The following is a 19,067-nucleotide window of genomic DNA, read 5'->3' on the forward strand; positions in this document are numbered from 1 at the left end:
ATGGACTGACAAGTAAAATAAAGACAGATTGATAGAGACCAGGCTGATCTGTCAGAAATGGCGTGGTTGAGGGAATGGATGGGTCTAGATGAAGGGATTGAGCTAAAAAAGAGAGAGAGAGAGAGAGAGAGAGAGAGAGAGAGAGAGAGAGAGAAACTCATGGAGACGGACAACCATGTGATGTTTGCCAGAGGTGGGGCTGGTGGTGGAAAGTGTAGGAGAGTATTGGGGGGATAAGTGATGGTGGAATGAAAGTTGACTTAGAGTGGTGAACACACAATACAGTGTACAGAAGATGTGTTGTGGAATTCTGCACCTGAAACTTGTATAATTTGTTAAACATGGAACTCCAATAAATTAAATAAAATGGATAAAAAGAAAGAAAAGGGGAGTATGTAGTTTGAAAGATTTGAGCCATCATTTGTGACAAATAGGTGAATCTCCCAAAGCTGAAATTTAAACGTCAGAAAGAGTTCAGTCTTTTACCCTAAATCGACGATTCTTAAAATCAGGATTAACCATACAATGAGCAGATTATGTTCTCATTTTAAATTTCTCCTCCCTACTATTCCTCCAGTATTTATATCATGAAATCAATGGCCTGGTGCACGGATTCATGCACATTGAAAGGAAATTAATTAGAAGGTGGCCTGCAGGGTGGAACTGGGCCAGATGGGCTGGACATGCCCTGGAGCCAAGTTCCCTCGTTCCCTCCCTGGTGTCTGCAGAGTGAGCGGGGTACCTCTGGCAGGTGGGGTCCCTTAGCCTGCCCTGCAGGGATCAGGACCAAACCAGTTCTCTGACATCCCCCGAGGGGTCCCAGAGTGGGAGAGGGCACTCTGCAAAGTTTCTGTTGTACAGGGTGTGGAACGCAAATGCAAGTGTGCAGTAAACCAGATTCAGGGCGACAGTGCCACAGGAACAACATAATCCACAGCTGAAGGTGGAATTGTGCAGGCCCGCGAGGAATCGTGCTCCCTCCTCTCTGGTTTCAGAGTGTATCACCCAAGAACTGCCGCTGCCAAGTCACTGCAGCTCAGCAGCTCCTGCGTTGAGCATCTGCCCCCTGGTGGTCAGTGCATGTCATAGTGACCGGTCGGATGGTCAGACACTTAGCATGTTAGCCTTTTATATATATACTAGAGGCCTGGTGCATGAAATTCATGCACAGGGGGTGTGTGTGTCCCTCAGGCCAGCCTGCACCCTTTCCAATCTGGGACATCCCTCTCACAATCCAGGACTGCTGGCTCCCAACTGCTCACCTGCCTGCCTGCTTGATTGCCCCTAACCACTTCTGCCTGCCAGCCTGATCACCCCCTAACCACTCCCCTGACAGCCTGATCGACGCCTAACTGCTCCCCTTCCGGTCTGGTTGCCCCTAACTGCCCTCCCCTGCTGGCCCAGTCCCCCCCCAACTGCCCTCCCCTGCTGGCCTGGTTGTCCCCAACTGCCATCCCCTGCTGGCCTGGTAACCCCTAACTGCCCTTTCCTACAGGCCTGGTCCCCCCCACATGCCCTCCCCTGCCAGCCATCTTGTTCCACATAGGGGTGGCCATCTTTGACCACATGGGGGCAGCCATCTTGTGTGTTGGAGTGACCATCAATTTGCATATTACCTCTTTATTATATAGGATATAGATAATGTTAAAATGAATTTTGAGGCAGGATTGAGGGAAGTGGCTAAGATAAGGAATCCTAAACGTAAACCTTGAAGAGGAGCAAGATTTCCCTTTATGACTGGAGGGTGGCTAAGAAGAGTTGAAAAGGGGAAGCAGAAAAAGGTTTTGATGAATTGTTTGCAATCACTCCCAGGCCTCTTTTTAAGACCATCTAGCAGGCCCCCATGTGTGCATGTCATTCAGGCCATTTAGGGTTCTGTCTAGGGCTTTGGGGCTGGCCACTTACTGTAGGAGGGCTCTGCTTAGATTATTAGGAGTATTTTTGTGAAGATCACACCCTTCCCTCTGTAGAAATTAGATTTTACAGCCTTTACTAATTACAGGCTAGAGCTCCAGTGCCCTCCCAATAGTAAACTGCTTTGAGACAGCAGTTGGAAATTAGGATAGTAAAGTAAATCCAGAAGAGGCTCATCAAGTTTCTTTTGCCCATTAAATGAAAATGAAATATCGTATTTGTGAAGTTCTATGAAAGGAAACATTGAAAAGATAGCTCAAGTTGCTTAGTAAAGAGAAGTTTGCTAGCAAAACACCACCATATCAGCCACAGTTAAACCAAAAATGCAATCAGGAAAATTACTTGAAATGTTTATGTTTACTTCCAGTTTTCAAATTAAAGTAGAGCATCATGTTCCTTTGTGTTGTCATTCAAATGCTCTCTTCCTCTCCTGATTCCTATAAATGTAGTAGCTGATAAACTTCTTTCTTTAGAAGTAGAATTACTATCCCAAAACTGACATTTTTTTTTCTTTCCTGAGAGCTTCATTGCTTGTATGAGTCCAAGAAATCACAAACACATCTAGTTCAAGTTCTTTATTTAATAGACACTCACTTCTGATTTTAAAACTGTCATGTAAAATCTCTGCTGACTTCTATTGAACTATCTTAGTTTATAAGTCATTTAACCCTAAATTGAGAGGTCATTCAGGTCAACAAATTTCTCATCTCAATTAGAGCCTTTCCATACAGCATCTTTGACAAATCCTGTTTCAGCTGGTTTTTGGTGACTTAGTTGATAATCAGTGCTTTGTGAGTAGCACCATTTGGAAAGCTGGTGTATAAAGCCCTTCCTTATCTGTAACCCCATCCCCAACCTTCCATTTGCCTACTTCTATCTTTTGGAAAATACAGAGTGTTTATTCCTTAAGCTGGGCTGTACATTAAATAATTGAATGAAAAAGGTTCTTAGAGAACACGGGTCTCCACATTACGGCATAGTTTAAATTTTGTTCCGATTCACTTTATTTCTTCCTTCCATTCTCTCTCTGGTTGTTCTCTTTTCTTCAACTGGAAAAAAACATGATCAACCCAAGAGGCACAGGAAGGTAAGTGTGGGTTTTAGAACACAAAACGCCTTTGCTTCTGGTGCTGTGTAACAAATTGTGCAAGTAAAGGGGAACTACCCATTTTCCTTCCCCACACTCCCCAACCTCGCCACACAGATTCTTTTTAAATGTTTTTTTTTTAATTTTTCAATTATAGTTGGCATCAATATTATATTAATTTCAAGTGGACAACATAGTGGTTTGACATTTATGTAATGTATGAAGTGATCTAGTACCCACCTGACATCCTACAGTTATTAAGTGTTATTGACTATATTCCCTATGGTGTATTATACATCCTTGTGCCTAGTTTTATAACTGCCAATTTGCACTTTTTAATCCCTTCCTCTTTTTCACCCATCCTCCCTACCTCCTCTCCCATCTGTCAAACGTCAATTTGTTCTTTGTATCTATGAGTTTTTCCTGCTCCCCAACCTTGATTGGTCACATTCTTTATGTGTGTATGTAGTTATTTCTGATCAAATTCTAATCCCAACCTAGGGCTCCATTTCCCTAGGAAAGCGGAAGAAAATGACAGGAACAACAAAAATCTTAATTCAGGAAGAGGAACCTAGCTCAGATGCCTGTTTTGCTCAGAAGGCATTTTTTTTTAAATGCTTCACCTGAGGTTATATTTTTTCCCCATTGAATTTTAGGCAGTGGAAGGGGAGGGTGAGGTGGGGTGGGAGAGATGAGGATCCATGTAAGCGCTCTGTGTCCGGAATCGAACCAGGTTACCCTTTGGTGCGGTGGGCCTGTGCTCTAACCAAGGAGCCCAGCCAGAGCTCAAAGCTGTTCTTTGAGCAACAATTTATCTTGCCAGGCGCCAGCCAACAGCGCAGTGTGAGCTTCGCACTCCGGCCACCAGGGGGCGCGCGCGTTCGCCGAGCCGGTTTCCGGGCGGGCGTGAGCGTGGGCGTGAGCGAACCGTGGGAGGACTGGACCTTCGCGGTTTTGAGGGGCGCGTGGGTCGCCTTCGAGGACATGGGTGACAAGTATGCTACTCTGCGGCGGGCACAGCTGCATCTGGATTTCATCCACGCCAACTCGTGAGTGACTCGGTAGAGCCTGAACGGGGTGGGGGTGGGAGGGTGGGGGGAGGGTCTCACCGTGAAAAGTTTGGTCTGCCTCCTAGTGAACTTGGTATCATTGACTTATGGAAATATTATTTATTTATTTATTTAAAGTTGTTTATGCTTTAAGCCGAAACCGGTTTGGCTCAGTGGATTGAGCGTCGGCCTGCGGACTGAGAGGTCCCAGGTTCGATTCCGTCAAGGGCATGTGCCTTGGTTGCGGGCACATCCCCGGTAGGGGAGTGTGCAGGAGGCAGCTGGTCGATGTTTCTCTCTCATCGATGTTTCTAATTCTCTATCCCTCTCTCTTCCTCTCTGTAAAAAATCAATAAAGATATATTTTAAAAAAAGTTGTTTATGCTTTAAAAAGAAAATACAGTTATTTATGCTTTAAAAAGAAAAAAAAAAGTAAAGTTATTGATGCTTTAAAAAGAAAAACACAATTTATTTAAAGTATATGCTTTAAAAAGAATAAAACAAAGATAAAGTGATATTCTGGGCAAGGCTAAACCCTTTTTATTTTTCCCCCATTAACGCCAAGTGGTAGGAAGGCCCTACATTCATCATTTAACAAAACGGTGGAATTGTAGGCCAGAGAACCCTCATTCCACCAACGTTGCCCATCTCTAGTGACTTCCCTGCCCAATATCCTGACATTTTAAAGATTAAAGTTGCCTCCAGAGAGTAATTTGTATTTATTGATTCCAGCGTCTGTGGCCTCCAGAGTATTTCCAAAAACGTGACCTCTCTGAGGTTAGAATTCTCACATTTTGGTTATTACAAGGGCCCTCTGACTTCTCTGTCAGGCCCAGATGCGTTTTGGCTACTGACTAGGTGTTATTTCCGATGCTCAGACTGCAGAGGAAGAAGACAGGTTTTCCTATTCCATCTGTCATTTCCAACACAGCAAAGTGTAGCAGGGAGTGCTGTGTAATTCACAGTGGTGTGTTGTTTGGGGGGATCATTCAGTAATTTGGATTTTCTGAAAGTACTGATTGATATAAAGCAGTGATTTTCAACCCTTTTCATCTCATACACACATAAACTAGTTACTAAAGTTTTGCAGAACACCAAAAAATATTTTCTATTTTTTGCTGTGCTGACAAAAAAAAGTAGGTATCATTTTGATGCATTCACACCGGCCAGCTATTGTTATGTTGGCTGTTGTCATTTTTAAATTTGACAGTCTAAAGACAAAGAGGTCAGTGCCTCTGACTAAACAGTCAGGTATTGCATGTTTTAAAAATTCCTGTGGCACACCAGCTGAAAATCACTGATACAACGGATGCACCAGATTCGAAACCACAGAAAAAAATGTAAAGAAAACCAGGGTTAGCCAGCCTTGCTGTATGGGACAGAGCAATTTTTACAGAAAATATGAGTAAAACAAGGTAATATTCAGCAGATATTTAGTTTTATTTCTCTATTACAGAGAATAATTGCAAGCTGGAAGGGACATTAATTAAAAGTTAACAGAGGTGGGGGACAAATGAAGAAATAGCAGTTTTGAGTTGCATTTTAGAAAAATTATAAGCCCAGTGTTGGAAGGACTGGGAATTTAACCGTGGGAAGTTTCCTCAGCCTCAGTTTTGCATAGCTTCTGAAGATATTTTTTCGCAGACATCTCCTCCCCCAAATCACCCAGTTGGTGGTCTGGAAACTGAATAACAAAATTGACAGCAGCACAAGCAGAAGCAAAATCCGATACAAATTGGTATCTTCTCCACTCCCCCAGGTCGTTTTTGTTTGAGATTCCCACAGTAAAAACAAGGAGTGATTTTGTATTTCTCCCTTGCTTCACCTCTCCTGTCCAGTCCACCATCCAATCCATCATCAAGTCCCCTTCATGCTGTCTCTAACGAGGACTCAAAGACTCAAATTCATCGTTCCTCTCCATCTCCACTACCATTGACTACTCCAAACCACTGCCACCTCCCTTCTGGACTCCTCCACATAGCCTCTAAACTGGGTTCTCTGTTTCCTGTTATTGACCCTCCAAATGGTCCATTTTTCTGAAAGCTGTCAGTGTGAACTTAACACACAAAAACAAACTTGAACAAATGCTTACAAAGCAATTTGCTCTAAGTACAGGAAGGCCTGTGAAGTCTTTGCTTCATTAGGAGTAGACAGGATTATTTCGGCCGTCGTGTTAGGCCTGCTGGCTTTGTAATGAAGCACATCTACCTCAGAATCTTGACGGCGCTGAGAAAGTTGTTTCTAGAATAACTCCTTACTGGGTTATCTGTCTAGACCTGGAGAACATTTGTCTGCAACTTTCTGGAACCTTTTGCACTGATTCCAGAGTTAGTTTATCTGTTGGCTTTCCCTCTATTTCTTCACCAGCACCACGCACAGTTTCCTTTTTGGAGCCCTGGCTGAACTGCTGGACAATGCAAGGTAAGGCTCATCAGTGAACGAAGATTGTTGGGGGCAGCTCACACAGTTCCAGTCTTGTTGTATTTGAAGATGAAATTATAATGTCATTTCCCCCCACCTGCAATATTTTGTGAATTTAACTGCTATTAAAAGTATTATAGGAAAAAGAACAGGTGAGAGGAGGAATTACTCAGTTTGTATTTTATGATCAAACTTGAAGTGCAGATACTGGTAAAGTGAGGGTCTGTTTCTGTGTTAATAAGCATGTAACAGCAGGTAGTCATTTGGATGTTTTTGAGTTACACTGCATATCAACATATACTGTGTCTTGAGAATTTAGATTTAAGTTTGGGCATTTACTGAAGTCTGCATCAAATCGAACTGCATAGTTAAGGAGAAAAGAGCTAACTTGTTGATCTCCTTCTATCATCAGACCCTGTTCTAAGCACCTTATGGATGGGTATTAGCTCATTCATCTTTACAAAAGCACTCTGAGGTGGCTATACTTATCTCAGTTCTACAGATGTGGAAGTTGATGCATAGAGAGGTTAGATGAATTAATCAGGGTCATAATATTGATATTGGCAGAACTTGAATTCAAATTTAGTCTGTTTAGAACTCCCCTACCCCATTTTACTGTCTCTGACAAAAGCACTGGTGTTTAAAGAACCCTCATTAACAGTTTAAACACCACTTAAGTGTATTTGTGGGGGCTTGTGAGTCTGTTTTCAGCTAATCAAATATGGCACTGCATTTGTTTTGTATTTGTATTTTCTTGTAATGGAAGATTTTACCTACCTTTTCTACAGAAAGCAGTCTACCCAGGAAGTAGTAGGAAGTTGTTAGATCAGGGATCTCAGTAGAGAGACCTAAATTCCATGCCACAGGTTGACAAATGGATTTCAACTTTTTGCATTTGTCCCCTTTTTTTGTCTAAGAAGGGAGATGACTGAGATGACTAGCCATCCAGAACTTTCTGCACAGCAGTGCCCTGTACTAAGGAAAAAGTCACTGACTTTTTCTTACTCTAAATTCTCTCTCTGTAGAACTAATGGAATCACAGTTATCACAGAAAGGGAGGGGAGAGGAGAAAAATAATAAAGTTGATTGTTTAGGAGAGCCCTGAACTCAACTTAGAAGGAGCAAACAGGGATGGGACCAAGACTCAGGAGCATTCATGGGTAGTCTCCCTATAGGGTTTCAGGGTTGCTACTATTTGCTTCTGCCCACAGCTCAGAAGCAAGGATCCTTTGGTATCCCTTAGTCCTTCCTCCCACTGAGTGTCCATTTTCAGCAACTTGCTTTCTGTCACTCTGAAAGAGGACATTGGTTACTCTGAAAGAACACGTTTGTCTACTTTGCCAACTGTCTTCTCCTCTGAAGTTGTTTCACTCATTCAGTAGTGGAGGGCAGATAAACTCAGAATGTAGAAGAAATAGAACAACAGGAACAGTTTATGCAGCAGAGGGTGATTGGCAAAGAAAGATTGAGTTCAGATTCAGGGGAGCGAGAGAAATGTGATCAATAAATCAATTCTTAGAGCAGCATTTGTAAACTGGCAGCCCCTGACCAACTGTGGCCTGTCTCGTGTTTGTTGGATTTATAGTGAAAATTCACACGGTGTTTATAAAGAAAAGGAAAAAAAGAAGGAATTGTTTGTAAAGTTTAAGAAATAGGAGGTACCATATAAAAAATCTCTTTGGACCAGCTTGTGCCTTCAGCTTTGCCATTCCTAATGGCCCTACAGCCAGCCCCACCTCCTTAGTTCCTCTGTCCTCAGTGAACACGTGGCTTTGCCACCACGGCTTAGATGCTAAATGCTAGTATTTCACATCAAATGGAGCTGTTTAATAGATTTAGTCAAGATGTTTGCTTGGTCTCATAAGGAAGATCTTCATATAGTCCCCTGTTATTCTAAAACATTATTTTACTCAAGATTCTGATGATTTCCTATAGTTTTCAAAGTTAGAACTGTTAGATATTAAAGGAATTGATAAGGAAAATATGTGGCAGTACAGAAAAGTGTGGTTGGGAGCCTCTGGTAAATACAGAGATGTTCAGAGAGAAATTGACCTGGGCAAATTACAGTCTATTATAAAATGACTTAATGTGTTATAAAGTTGAATTATTGTTCTGTGTCTTTATACGCCTAGAATTTCTGTGAGGAAACAGTTTCTTTGAAAACTTTCAGTACAGGGGTAGTTATTGAGCACCTATTGTGTACATGGTACTTTGTTGGTTCTTTTTTGTTTTTTTAAATTTAATCTTTATTGTTCAGATTATTACAGTTGTTCCTCTTTTTTCACCCCATAGCTCCCCTCCACCAGGTTCCTACCCTACCCTCTGCCCTTACCTCCCCCTCACTGTCCTCATCCATTGGTATAAGATTTTTGTCCAGTCTCTTCCCGCACCCCCCACTCCCCCTCCCCTTTTCCCCAAGAATTGTCAGTCCACTCCCTTTCTATTATATTGTATTATATTTACCAGTTAATACTGTTCATCAGATTTTTTATTCCCTTGGTTTTTTGATTCACTTGTTGATAGATACGTATTTGTTGTTCATAATTTTTATCTTTAGCTTTTTCTTCTTCTTCCTCTTCTTAAAGAATACGTTTCAGCATTTCATATAATTCTGGTTTGGTGGTGATGAACTCCTTTAGTTTTTCTTATCTGTGAAGTTCTTTATCTGACCTTAAATTCTGAATGATAGCTTTGCTGGGTAGAGTAATCTTGGTTGTAGTTTCTTGCTATTCATCACTTTGAATATTTCTTGCCATTCCCTTTTGGCCTGCATAGTTTCTGTTGAGAAATCAGCTGACAATCGTATAGGTGCTCCCTTGTAGGTAACTAACTGTTTTTCTCTTGCTGCTTTTAATATTCTCTCTTTGTTTTTTGCTCTTGGAATTTTAATTATGATGTGTCTTGGTGTGGTCCTCTTTGGATTCCTTTTGTTTGGAGTTCTGTGTGCTTCCTGGACTTGTAAGTCTATTTCTTTCACCAGGTAGGGGAAGTTTTCAGTCACTATTTCTTCAAATAGGTTTTAAATATCTTGCTCTCTTTCTTCTTCTGGCACCCCCATAATTCTTTTTTTTTTTTAAATTTCTTTATTGATTAAGGTGTCACATATTTGTCCTCATCCCCCCATTCCCATCCCCCCCCTCCCCACGCATGCCCCAACCCCCTGTTGAACTTAACCGTTGGATAGGCTCATATGCATGCACACAAGTCATTTGGTTGAACTCTCCCCCTCCCCCCACCCTCCCCTATCCTCCCTCTGAGGCCCGATAGTCCGATCGATGTCTCCTTGTTTCTGGTTCTGTTCTTGTTCCTCAGTCTATGTTGTTCATCATTTCCCCTAGATGAGCGAGATCATATGTCACTAGATATATACTTATGAGAACTGAATGTGAGACGGGCAATAATAGTTATGCTGACAGGCAGATGGATCAGTCTGTAGTGAGTTTCTTTCTGGACCAACACTTCTATTGAGACCCAATTTCAATGTCCACCAGTTCCTTATGTGTACATGTCAGCACTGACCCCTCAGCTCTGGATGGTGGACAAATGGTGGTAACGGAGGTCCAACTCCCTCTGGTTTGGTCTCGGCCGGACCCAGGGGCACGGCTTCACCAGGACTTAGGGGCACGTGGCCTCACCCGGATCTAGGGACACATGGTCTCACCCGGACCCAGGGACACTTGGCTTCTACCAGCCCCAGGGGCACGTGGCCTCACCCGGGCCTAGGTGAATGAGGCCTCACCCGGATCCAGGGACATATGGTCTCACCCGGACCCAGGGACGTTTGGCCTCTCCCAGACCCAGGGGCACGTGGCCTCACCCGGGCCTAGGTGCACGAGGCCTCACCCGGATCCAGGGACACATGGTCTCACCCGGACCCAGGGACGCTTGGCCTCTCCCAGCCCCAGGGGCACGTGGCCTCACCCGGGCCTAGGTGCACGAGGCCTCCCCCGGATCCAGGGACTCATGGTCTCGCCTGGACCCAGGGGTGCGTGGCCTCTCCCAGACCCAGGGGCATGTGGCCTCACCTGGACCTAGGTGCACGAGGCCTCACCCGGATCCAGGGACACATGGTCTCACCCGGACCCAGGGGCGCTTGGCCTCTCCCAGAACCAGGGGCACGTGGCCTCACCCGGGCCTAGGTGCACGAGGCCTCACCCGGATCCAGGGACACATGGTCTCACCCGGACCCAGGGACACTTGGCCTCTTCCAGACCCAGGGGCACGTGGCCTCACCCGGGCCTAGGTGCACGAGGCCTCACCCGGATCCAGGGACACATGGTCTCGCCCGGACCCAGGGGCGCTTGGCCGCTCCAAGACCCAGGGGCTCTTGGCCTCACCCGGGCACGGGACCCAGCGTCATCCAGGTCCAGGGGCACTTGGCCTCACCCGGACCCGGAATCCGACCTCACCTGGACCCAGGGGCACGCGGCCCCACCCAGACCCAGGGACGCGAGGCCCCACCCATACCCGGAGGCGCGCGACCACTCCCGAACCCAGAGGCGTGCAACCCCGCCCGCACCCGGGTTCCAGCGGGGCCCCGTCCTCCTGATCCCAATTCCCACCGGTCACCCCCCCCCCCAGAAATCCCCCCGGCCATCCTGCCAGAGCTCCAGGACGGCCGCCGCAGAACTTGTCGGGCGGCCGCCCGGCGAAGCTCCGGTGCGCCCGGTGCGTGGCTGTGGGCCGGTCTGGCGTCACCGCGCCGGCCCCTGTGTCCGTAGCGGTGGCCGGTCGCCGAGCATGCGCACCCGGCCGCCCCCGGGGCACCGAGATTCCTGAAGGACTCGGAGGCCAGCAAGCGCAGAGTCCCCCACCCCATGTCTCTCAGGGGCCCGTCTGTCCGCACTCGGCAGCAAGTGGAGCCGCCCCCCAGCCGGAGACCGCCGGGGGAACCGCGCCGAGCACGCTCCAGGTCACCACTGTGTCGCCCGAGCCGCAGTTCCCAAAGCGTGGTCCCTGGGTCATCTGCATCAGCATCATCCCGCATACCCCTCTTATTCTAGCTGCAGAGCATCCACTCAGCCAGCCCTACGGTGGTCTTGGGTGGTGTCTGCTCCGTTCTCCCGCCGCAGCCCCAAAGCTGTTGTGGCAGGCAACATCCAGGCCTCTGCCCTATGCCTCCATCCCGGTCCTCCCTTGTATAGTTAAGTCCCGATTGCTGCTGGTGCCACCGGGAGGGCTCTCTTTGTCTATAAAGGGAAGAGTTGCTGTGCAGGAGACACTCCTATGGGCCGGGTCTTGGTGCAGCAAGGCTTTGGCGCTCACTGAATCTGTCTGTTGGATGTGTCTCTTATGTGCGTGGTTGAAGTCTGGTGTCATTTCCTACAGACCACCAGATGCCCTCGTTTCTGGGTCCCCAATGGGGCGTAGATCAGCCACTGCCCTAGGCTCTCAGCAGGGATTACAGCAAGAACTGTAGTTTCCTCCTCCTGTCTGAGTGGCCCTGGAGCAGTCCGACTAGAACAGCAGTTCATCAGGTCCGCTGCCAGAGGGCAGGCCACCCACATGCATAAGCTGTTGCTTGGAGCGTAGGTGCGCCTGCAAGACTTGCGGGGCGGGTCTTCAAAACGTGCGGGGCAGGTCCCAGGGTGGGGCGGGTCTCAGGGCGGGACGGGTCCCAGGGTGGGGCGGGGTCTCAGGGCGCCAACAGGCCATGGTGTGGCGAGCCGCAATGGCTGCGAGTCTGCTCCTTCTGCCTTCCAAGTTTCCAAGTCCCCTCGTTCCGCGCTCCAGCGCAGCAAACACTGATTGCTGGGCGCACCTCCGCAAGAGTCCCGCCTCTCCCCGCAGGCATCTGGGTCTCCCGCGGGTCCCCAGAAGCTGGATTTCAGGGTGATGGAGAGCTAATCTCCCCTAGGTTTGGAACAAAAGCCCCTTTCCCCGCCACCAGCCCGACCCACGCGCCTCCGCACCTCGTCCCCTCCGATTTTGCTGGTTTCCTCTTCCCTCTCAGCTGTAGATCTGCCATTCAGCCATCTCTCCTGTAGTTCTGGGCTGAAGATGCTCGCTCTGTCCTCCAGTCGTGCCCCTGAAATTGCTGTGCGCGGCGCCGCTCGCAGTTCCCCTGTTCAGCCCAGCCGTTCTGATTCTCCTCCGTCAAAATGGCCAGAGGACTTGAAAGTAAGATGAGAACTCCTAAGAATCCTCTAAATCGGTGTTGGCGGCATCCGGGGCCCCGAGGATCTCAGTGCGCAGCTCGGCCAGGTCGGTGGCGCGGCTGAGCCCCTCCTGCATAAAGATGGTCTCTTCCTTCACCGAGAGCCGCTGCGCCGAGTCCGCGGCCGCCGCCACAGCAGCCGCCGCGGCCCCCACGAGCCCATGGCCCCGGCTGCGGTACTGACTGAGAGGAGCAGCTGCCCGGTCTGGGGAGACGTGAGCAGCAGTCGCCACCCTCACCAGTCCATGTTTCAGTTGTATTTCCGAAACTGCCATGCGAGGCAACAGATCAGCCTTTCACCTCCGCCGCCATCTTTTTTTTTTCACCCCCATAATTCTGATGTTGGTACACTTGAAGTTGTCCCAGAGGCTTCTTACACTATCTTCAACTTTTTGGATTCTTTTTTTATTTTTGCTTTTCCAGTTGAGTGTTTTTTGCTTCTTTGTATTCCAAATCTTTGACTTGGTTCTTGCAATCCTCTAGTCTGCTTTTAGGTCTCTGTATAATATTTTTTATTTCAGTCAGTGTATGTTTCATTTCTAGTTGGTCCTTTTTCATATCCTTGAGGGTCTCGTTAAATTTATCAGCCTTTTCTAGGAAATTCTTGAAAAACCTTATAACCGTGGTTTTGAACTCTATATCCAGTCATTTACTTTTCTCCATTTCCTTCATTTGTGACCTGCCTCTTTGTCTCTTTATTTTAGCTGCTTCCCTGAGTTGATGGAGTGGCTTTGTGTGCTAGGTGTCCTAGCAGGGCCCAGTGGCTCAGCCTCCCCAGTTACCTGAGGTGGACACTCTTGGTGTGCCCCTTTGTGGGCTGTGTGTGCAGACTTGTTGTAGTTAAGCCTAGAGTGTTGTTAGTATCACTGGGGGGAGTTGACCTCCAGGCCAATTGGCTGTGAGGATCAGCTGTGTCTCTGCTGGGATAGCTTCTGTGCTCAGCTTGGATGGGGTGGAGTCTCAGGGTGGAGCAGACAGCCTTGGTTTCCCATCAGTCCCATCCTACGAGGCCTCTGTGTCTCAGTGTCCCGCGGCAATGGCTGCACGCACCTCTGAGAGAAGGCTGCCCTCGAGTTTCGCCCGCTGCCAGACAGTCCAGTTTCTCCCCGAATGAGTCTGGGTACTCAAAGTCTCACCCAGAACTGGATTTCAGTGCAGTTGGAAGGTTTTGTTTCCCTCCCGAACGAGAAAGCTAGCCACGCACTTGCTGCCCGCCCTCTCTGAGTGCTACGAATAAGACAGCTGCATATTCAGCCGCCCGCACTTTCCGTGCGCAGGTCTCCACACCTCTGTCCTCCACAGCTCCTCTGAGTCTCAGTGTCCTTTTATCTTTCCTTCTAGTTGTAGAATTTCCACTCAGCCAGCTTTCCGATGGTTCTGGACAATGTCTGTTCTATCTTCCAGTTGCAGTTTTGAAATTGTGCAAGGCAGCAATATAGGTATTTACCTATGCTGCCATCTTGGTTTCTCTGTACATGGTACTTTGGATTATGTATAATTACATAATGGAAATAATGATACCTACATTTCATGCAATTTTGGCAAAAATTAGAAGCGTATCCTCCTAATAGTAAAAATAAAAAAATAAAAATGGTTCAAAAAATACTTCATTCAGTGCTTACCTGAGACACAGAAAATGCTGAAGAAATGGCAGTGGTAACACCAGAATTTCTACATAGGAGGAGCTTAGAAGAAGCAATTTGGTTAGAGGAAGGAGCTAAGGGGCTAACTTTGAATCTAGGCATGTAGAACAAGTACAGTGTACATATTCAGATTTCTACGGGATAGTTTTGGGTTGGGATTGATGGAAATTTGGGAAGAGACTCAGATTTTCCCATCAGAATCTGGTTGCTTTTATTATTCTGAGCTTCCTTTTAGATCCTTCATTCCCTCAACATACCCTCTTCTGCATCCAAGACCTTATTCCTCATTATCTTTCTCCTTTCTCTCACACCCTTGATATTGAAGCTAGGATCTTCTGGCCTTTTCTCCTTCCCTTTTTAAGTTTTTACTTTAAAATACACGCAAATAATATCTGTGAATTGTAGAAAAATAAGAAAAAAGAAAAGAAAAACTCCTCCAGCAATCTTACCACATAGAGTGGGAAATCAGCATACTTCTCTGTAGAAGGCCAGATGGGAAGTATTTTTACCCCTGTGTGCTCCATATCCTCTGTTGAAGCTACTCACCTCTGCCATTGTTTGTGAAGGCAGCCCTAGGCAATCTGGGTGGAAACCCCATCCAGAGCAGGAGGCACCCGGGAGGAGACAAGGGGGTGCCGCCACAACGCTGTGTTCAGGGAGGCCGGGCAGGGTTTTTTGCAACCTGGGATGGGGCACCAAGGACAGAAGGCTGCGAGTGTGGGGGGAGTTGGCGCGTGGAGGGTTGGTGTGTGGGTGGGGATACCCCAAACCTCTTCCCCCTCCCCCCCCCGCTGGCTGTTTCTCTCATGACCAGCAGGGGGCCGCAACCACCAGGCCGCCAACCCCCCCACAGGTGGGGAACTCCGTGAGTTCTGATCAAGGTAATTTTTAAAAACAATTTCATACTGAAGCAATGACATTTTTATTTTGTTTCCAGAGATGCCGGGGCTGCAAGACTCGATGTGTTTTCAGGTGAGCAGATTTGCTTTCTTTTTCTTCTTTTTTTCCTTTTTCCACAGGAAAAGCCTGTAATTATTTTGCTTTTATTTTATTCCATGAAATCCACCCACATCCTATAGGTGTGTAATGTAATCTAAGTGCTTCGTGACTACAGTGACCCCATGGAGCCGGGCTGAGATAAGTACGCTGCTGGGGCGACATTGTTCACTTGTGACAGGACCTTTTACAAAATTAGATCTTTCAGGGTTTTGTGAAAGCCTCAGACTCATTCGGAACAGGCACTTTTCTGCCACGAGAAAACAGTTTTATTTTTAAAAGGGTGTTTACTTAGCAAGTATTTATAATTAAGTATACATCATCTCAACTTAACACAGTTTTGAAATGCGTAAGTGAACGTGCAGTATGAATGTTTGAGTGCTATAAAATTCACACCAAATACATTTTCTTCATTAACTTCATTTCTAGTCACCAAGTATTTATTGCTCTTATTCGTTCATTTCATTAGAATTTGGTGCGAAGGAGGTTAGGTTCTGTGATCCAGCCCTGCAGTGAACACTCCTAGAGAAGCACCCGTGGTGTTAAAAATGACCCCCATCCCCAACTGTGTCAGATCTCCTGTAGATGCTGGCTAATATTGGCTATTGGTCACAGGTGAGAGAATATGGTCCATGATGTAAATCCATATCAATATTTAAAAAGCAACTCAGTTCAAAGTGTTTAGATCTTGTGCAGGTGGGTGTGTATGGTTCACACAGGAGAGAGACATGGACATCTTGAGAGGTCTGATGGAACGTTATAAATGACAGTATTCTTCCCTTTCTACCTCCATGTTCTGAAAAGGAGAAAGAAAACAATAGTCATTCTTTATTACTGATAAGTGCTCGGTGGGAGTATGGAGCTTGGTGTGAGAGCCAGCAGACTTGCTGATCAAGCCTAGAATGAGGCACTTCCCACCAGTGGCTTCAGGCTCTGCCCAAAGGACCTCTGCTCTCTGCAGGCAGCTCACTCCCCAGAGGGAACATGAGGGATCTGAGCAGGGCCTCCCCAAATTACCAGTCAGAGAGTGAGCTCACTGCCACCGGGAAAGTGAGTCCAGGGACAGCAAAGGGCCTCTTTACTAATACTGGCTGAACTCCATTCCACACAGAAGGAAACAGCAGTAGTGGAGAAGAGGCCGACTTCCCTTATGTATCCAACTAGAGGCCCAGTGCATGAAATTCATGCATGGGTAGTGTCCCAAGGCTTGGCCGGCGATCAGGGCTGATCTGTGGGGCAGCTGGCAGGGTGATCAGGGGCCCCCCCACTGGCACCCACCTTAGCTGGCCTGGGGCCTGCAGGCTGGGGGCACCTCCTGCGTTGAGCGTCTGCCCCATGATGGTCAGTGCACATCATAATGACCAGTCATTCCATCAATCGGACAATTTGCATATTAGGCTTTTATTATATAGGATTACATAGAGTAAAATAGAATAAGTGTCTCTTGCCCAGGAGAGGCCCAGAGTATGGTGGGAACAAAGAGAAAGAATGCCTCACGTAAAACAGCTGGGACTTGAAATATGGATGTGATTTTTGTCAAGTAGTGTTGGCGGAAGAAAAGAATATTCTTGTCTGAGGAATTACCATGAGGAAAAGAATAGAGGTAGACTAGTTCACAGGTTCATTCATTTATTCAATAACAGTTTAGTGAGGGCCTATTATGAATGAACCGAGTAATTATTCTGTGTGCTGGGGAGGGAGCATTGAGCAGAATTTTGGATTAAGTCTCTGCACTCATGGAACATGCCTTCTAATAGTGAGAGACAATAAAGTTGTTTTTATTTAAAAAAAATTTTTTTTAAATATATTTTATTGATTTTCCACAGAGAGGAAGGGAGAGGGATAGAGAGCTAGAAACATTGATGAGAGAGAAATATCGACCAGCTGCCTCCTGCACACCCCCTACTGGGGATGTGCCCACAACCAATGCACATGCCCTTGACCGGAATCGAACCTGGGACCTTTCCGTCCGCAGACCGATGCTCTATCCACTGAGCCAAACCGGTTTCGTCAAGTTGTTTTTAAATATTTTTATTATTTTAGAGAGAGAGGAGGGGAAAGGGAGAGAGATGGAAACATTGATGAGAGAGAAAAGTCAATTGGCTGTCTCCTGATCTGGCCCGCAACCTGGGAATGTGCCCTGACTGGGAATCTAACTGGCGACCTCTTGGTGCATGAGTTGACAATCACTCAGCCACACCTGCTGGGCTAAAGTTTTCTTTTTATTATTATTTTTTATTGATTTGTTTTAGAAAGAGAGGAACGGGGGGGAGGGAGAGAGAAACATCAATGTGAAAGCACAACGTTGATCTGCTGCCTCCTGAATGCCTCCTACTGGCATCAAGCCCAAAACCTGAGCATGTGTCCAACCGGGAACCAGCAACCTTTTGATTCACGGATGACACCCAACCAACTGAACCACACTGGCCAGAGCTATAAAGTTTTTTTTATTGCAACAAACTGTACTATGGTTATAAACCTAGCAAATAGATTTTTACAAATAAACGAACCAGAAATGGGGTATGCACCGATAGATAGAATTTGTATGGGTATACGTAGTTAATCTAGGTATTGGGCTGATTTCCAAATTGTTTACTGAGGCACCTGAATTACTCTCTAGTCTTAGGTTTTCTTTAGGTAACCTGAGGGCTATAAATTTCACACTAAATATATGTTTATCCATGGGTGTTTTATCTCTTTTGTGTATTAGTTCTAGTAAACATGAGTATGCATTCCATATGTTTTTTTCTTTTTTGTTGGTTTTTATTGATTTTAGAGAGAGAGGAAGGGAGAAGGAGAGAGAGAAAAGATCAATGCGAGAGCGAAACATTGATCGGTTGCCTCCTGTACGCCCCCTCCTTCTCCCTCTCCCAAGACCATTTTTGGTACTTGGGAATTAGAATGAAATACTGCATCAGACTTTCAAAGGATAAGATTACCCCAGTGAAGGTAGAGCTCTGAGAAATTATGTTGGAATGGCATGCTTTCAAATGCTCACCATAAGTATAATTTTAAGTGAAAATTTGTAAAGTATTTCAGTTTTATTATAAAAATGCACACACAACAAAGATGGTCTTAAGTCATTTCTTGGCTCTACTTGCCTTTAGTAGTTGCTCTTGAGCAGCTTTCTTTGCCTTTACCATCTCGACAAGTTCCTAGGAAGGGAGAAAGGTGTTATTTAGAATTGGTAGATATTTCTAGTGTTTGGTATAAATAGTAAAATATTCAAATTGGATAAATCTATAATTAAAGACACTACTGAAAAAAACTGAGTTTACTAATAGTCAGAACTCTGAAAGTTTCTAAGACTGGTCATTTCTTTGTAATTTTGGGCCTGTGACTAGTGTGACATTGAAATAAGCAAAAATTTATAAACTAAAAAAAAATCTACACCAATAATAACAGCAACAATAAAAAATAATAATAACAACAAAAGAAGCATTCTCAAATGGCTTATGGGATTTAACTAGTTGGAAGAGAGAGTGATGAATTTAATGAGAATGGCCTGGCTTGACTTTGGAATTGAGCTTTGGAGGAAGGGAATACAGGATGGTCAGTTAGGACAGAGGGATCCTGGGGTCACACCACACTCTACTTTTCTCCCCTTCCCTAGGGAGGGAATACATAGAGTCTAATGGGCCAGTCACATTCTGGAGCTGAGCATGTCATTAATTCATTAATGTGCAGGTGTTTTATAGTAATTCAAAGCCTTTTGCTTGATTCTTTCCCCCTTGCAATTTTCTGTGTGAAATTGTAGTCAAAATGCTTTTCTGAGCTCTATCACTGTACCATAACTGTCA

At 45.9% G+C, this 19,067-nt stretch overlaps 1 protein-coding gene across 1 annotated transcript in view; it reads left to right on the forward strand.

Moving 5' to 3' along the window:
* Positions 1 to 3,985: 3,985 nt before the first annotated feature.
* The window catches only part of MORC1 (MORC family CW-type zinc finger 1), a 161,737-nt gene continuing 146,655 nt past the window's right edge, over positions 3,986 to 19,067 (forward strand). Inside the window, exons 1-3 of the mRNA XM_054712093.1 lie at positions 3,986 to 4,050; positions 6,418 to 6,471; positions 15,209 to 15,243. Of these exons, the coding sequence (XP_054568068.1) occupies positions 3,986 to 4,050; positions 6,418 to 6,471; positions 15,209 to 15,243 (154 nt within the window). The remainder of the gene's footprint in view (positions 4,051 to 6,417; positions 6,472 to 15,208; positions 15,244 to 19,067) is intronic.

This window comes from Eptesicus fuscus, chromosome 3 (assembly GCF_027574615.1).
Source record: "Eptesicus fuscus isolate TK198812 chromosome 3, DD_ASM_mEF_20220401, whole genome shotgun sequence".
NCBI classification, from domain to species: Eukaryota; Metazoa; Chordata; class Mammalia; order Chiroptera; family Vespertilionidae; genus Eptesicus; species Eptesicus fuscus.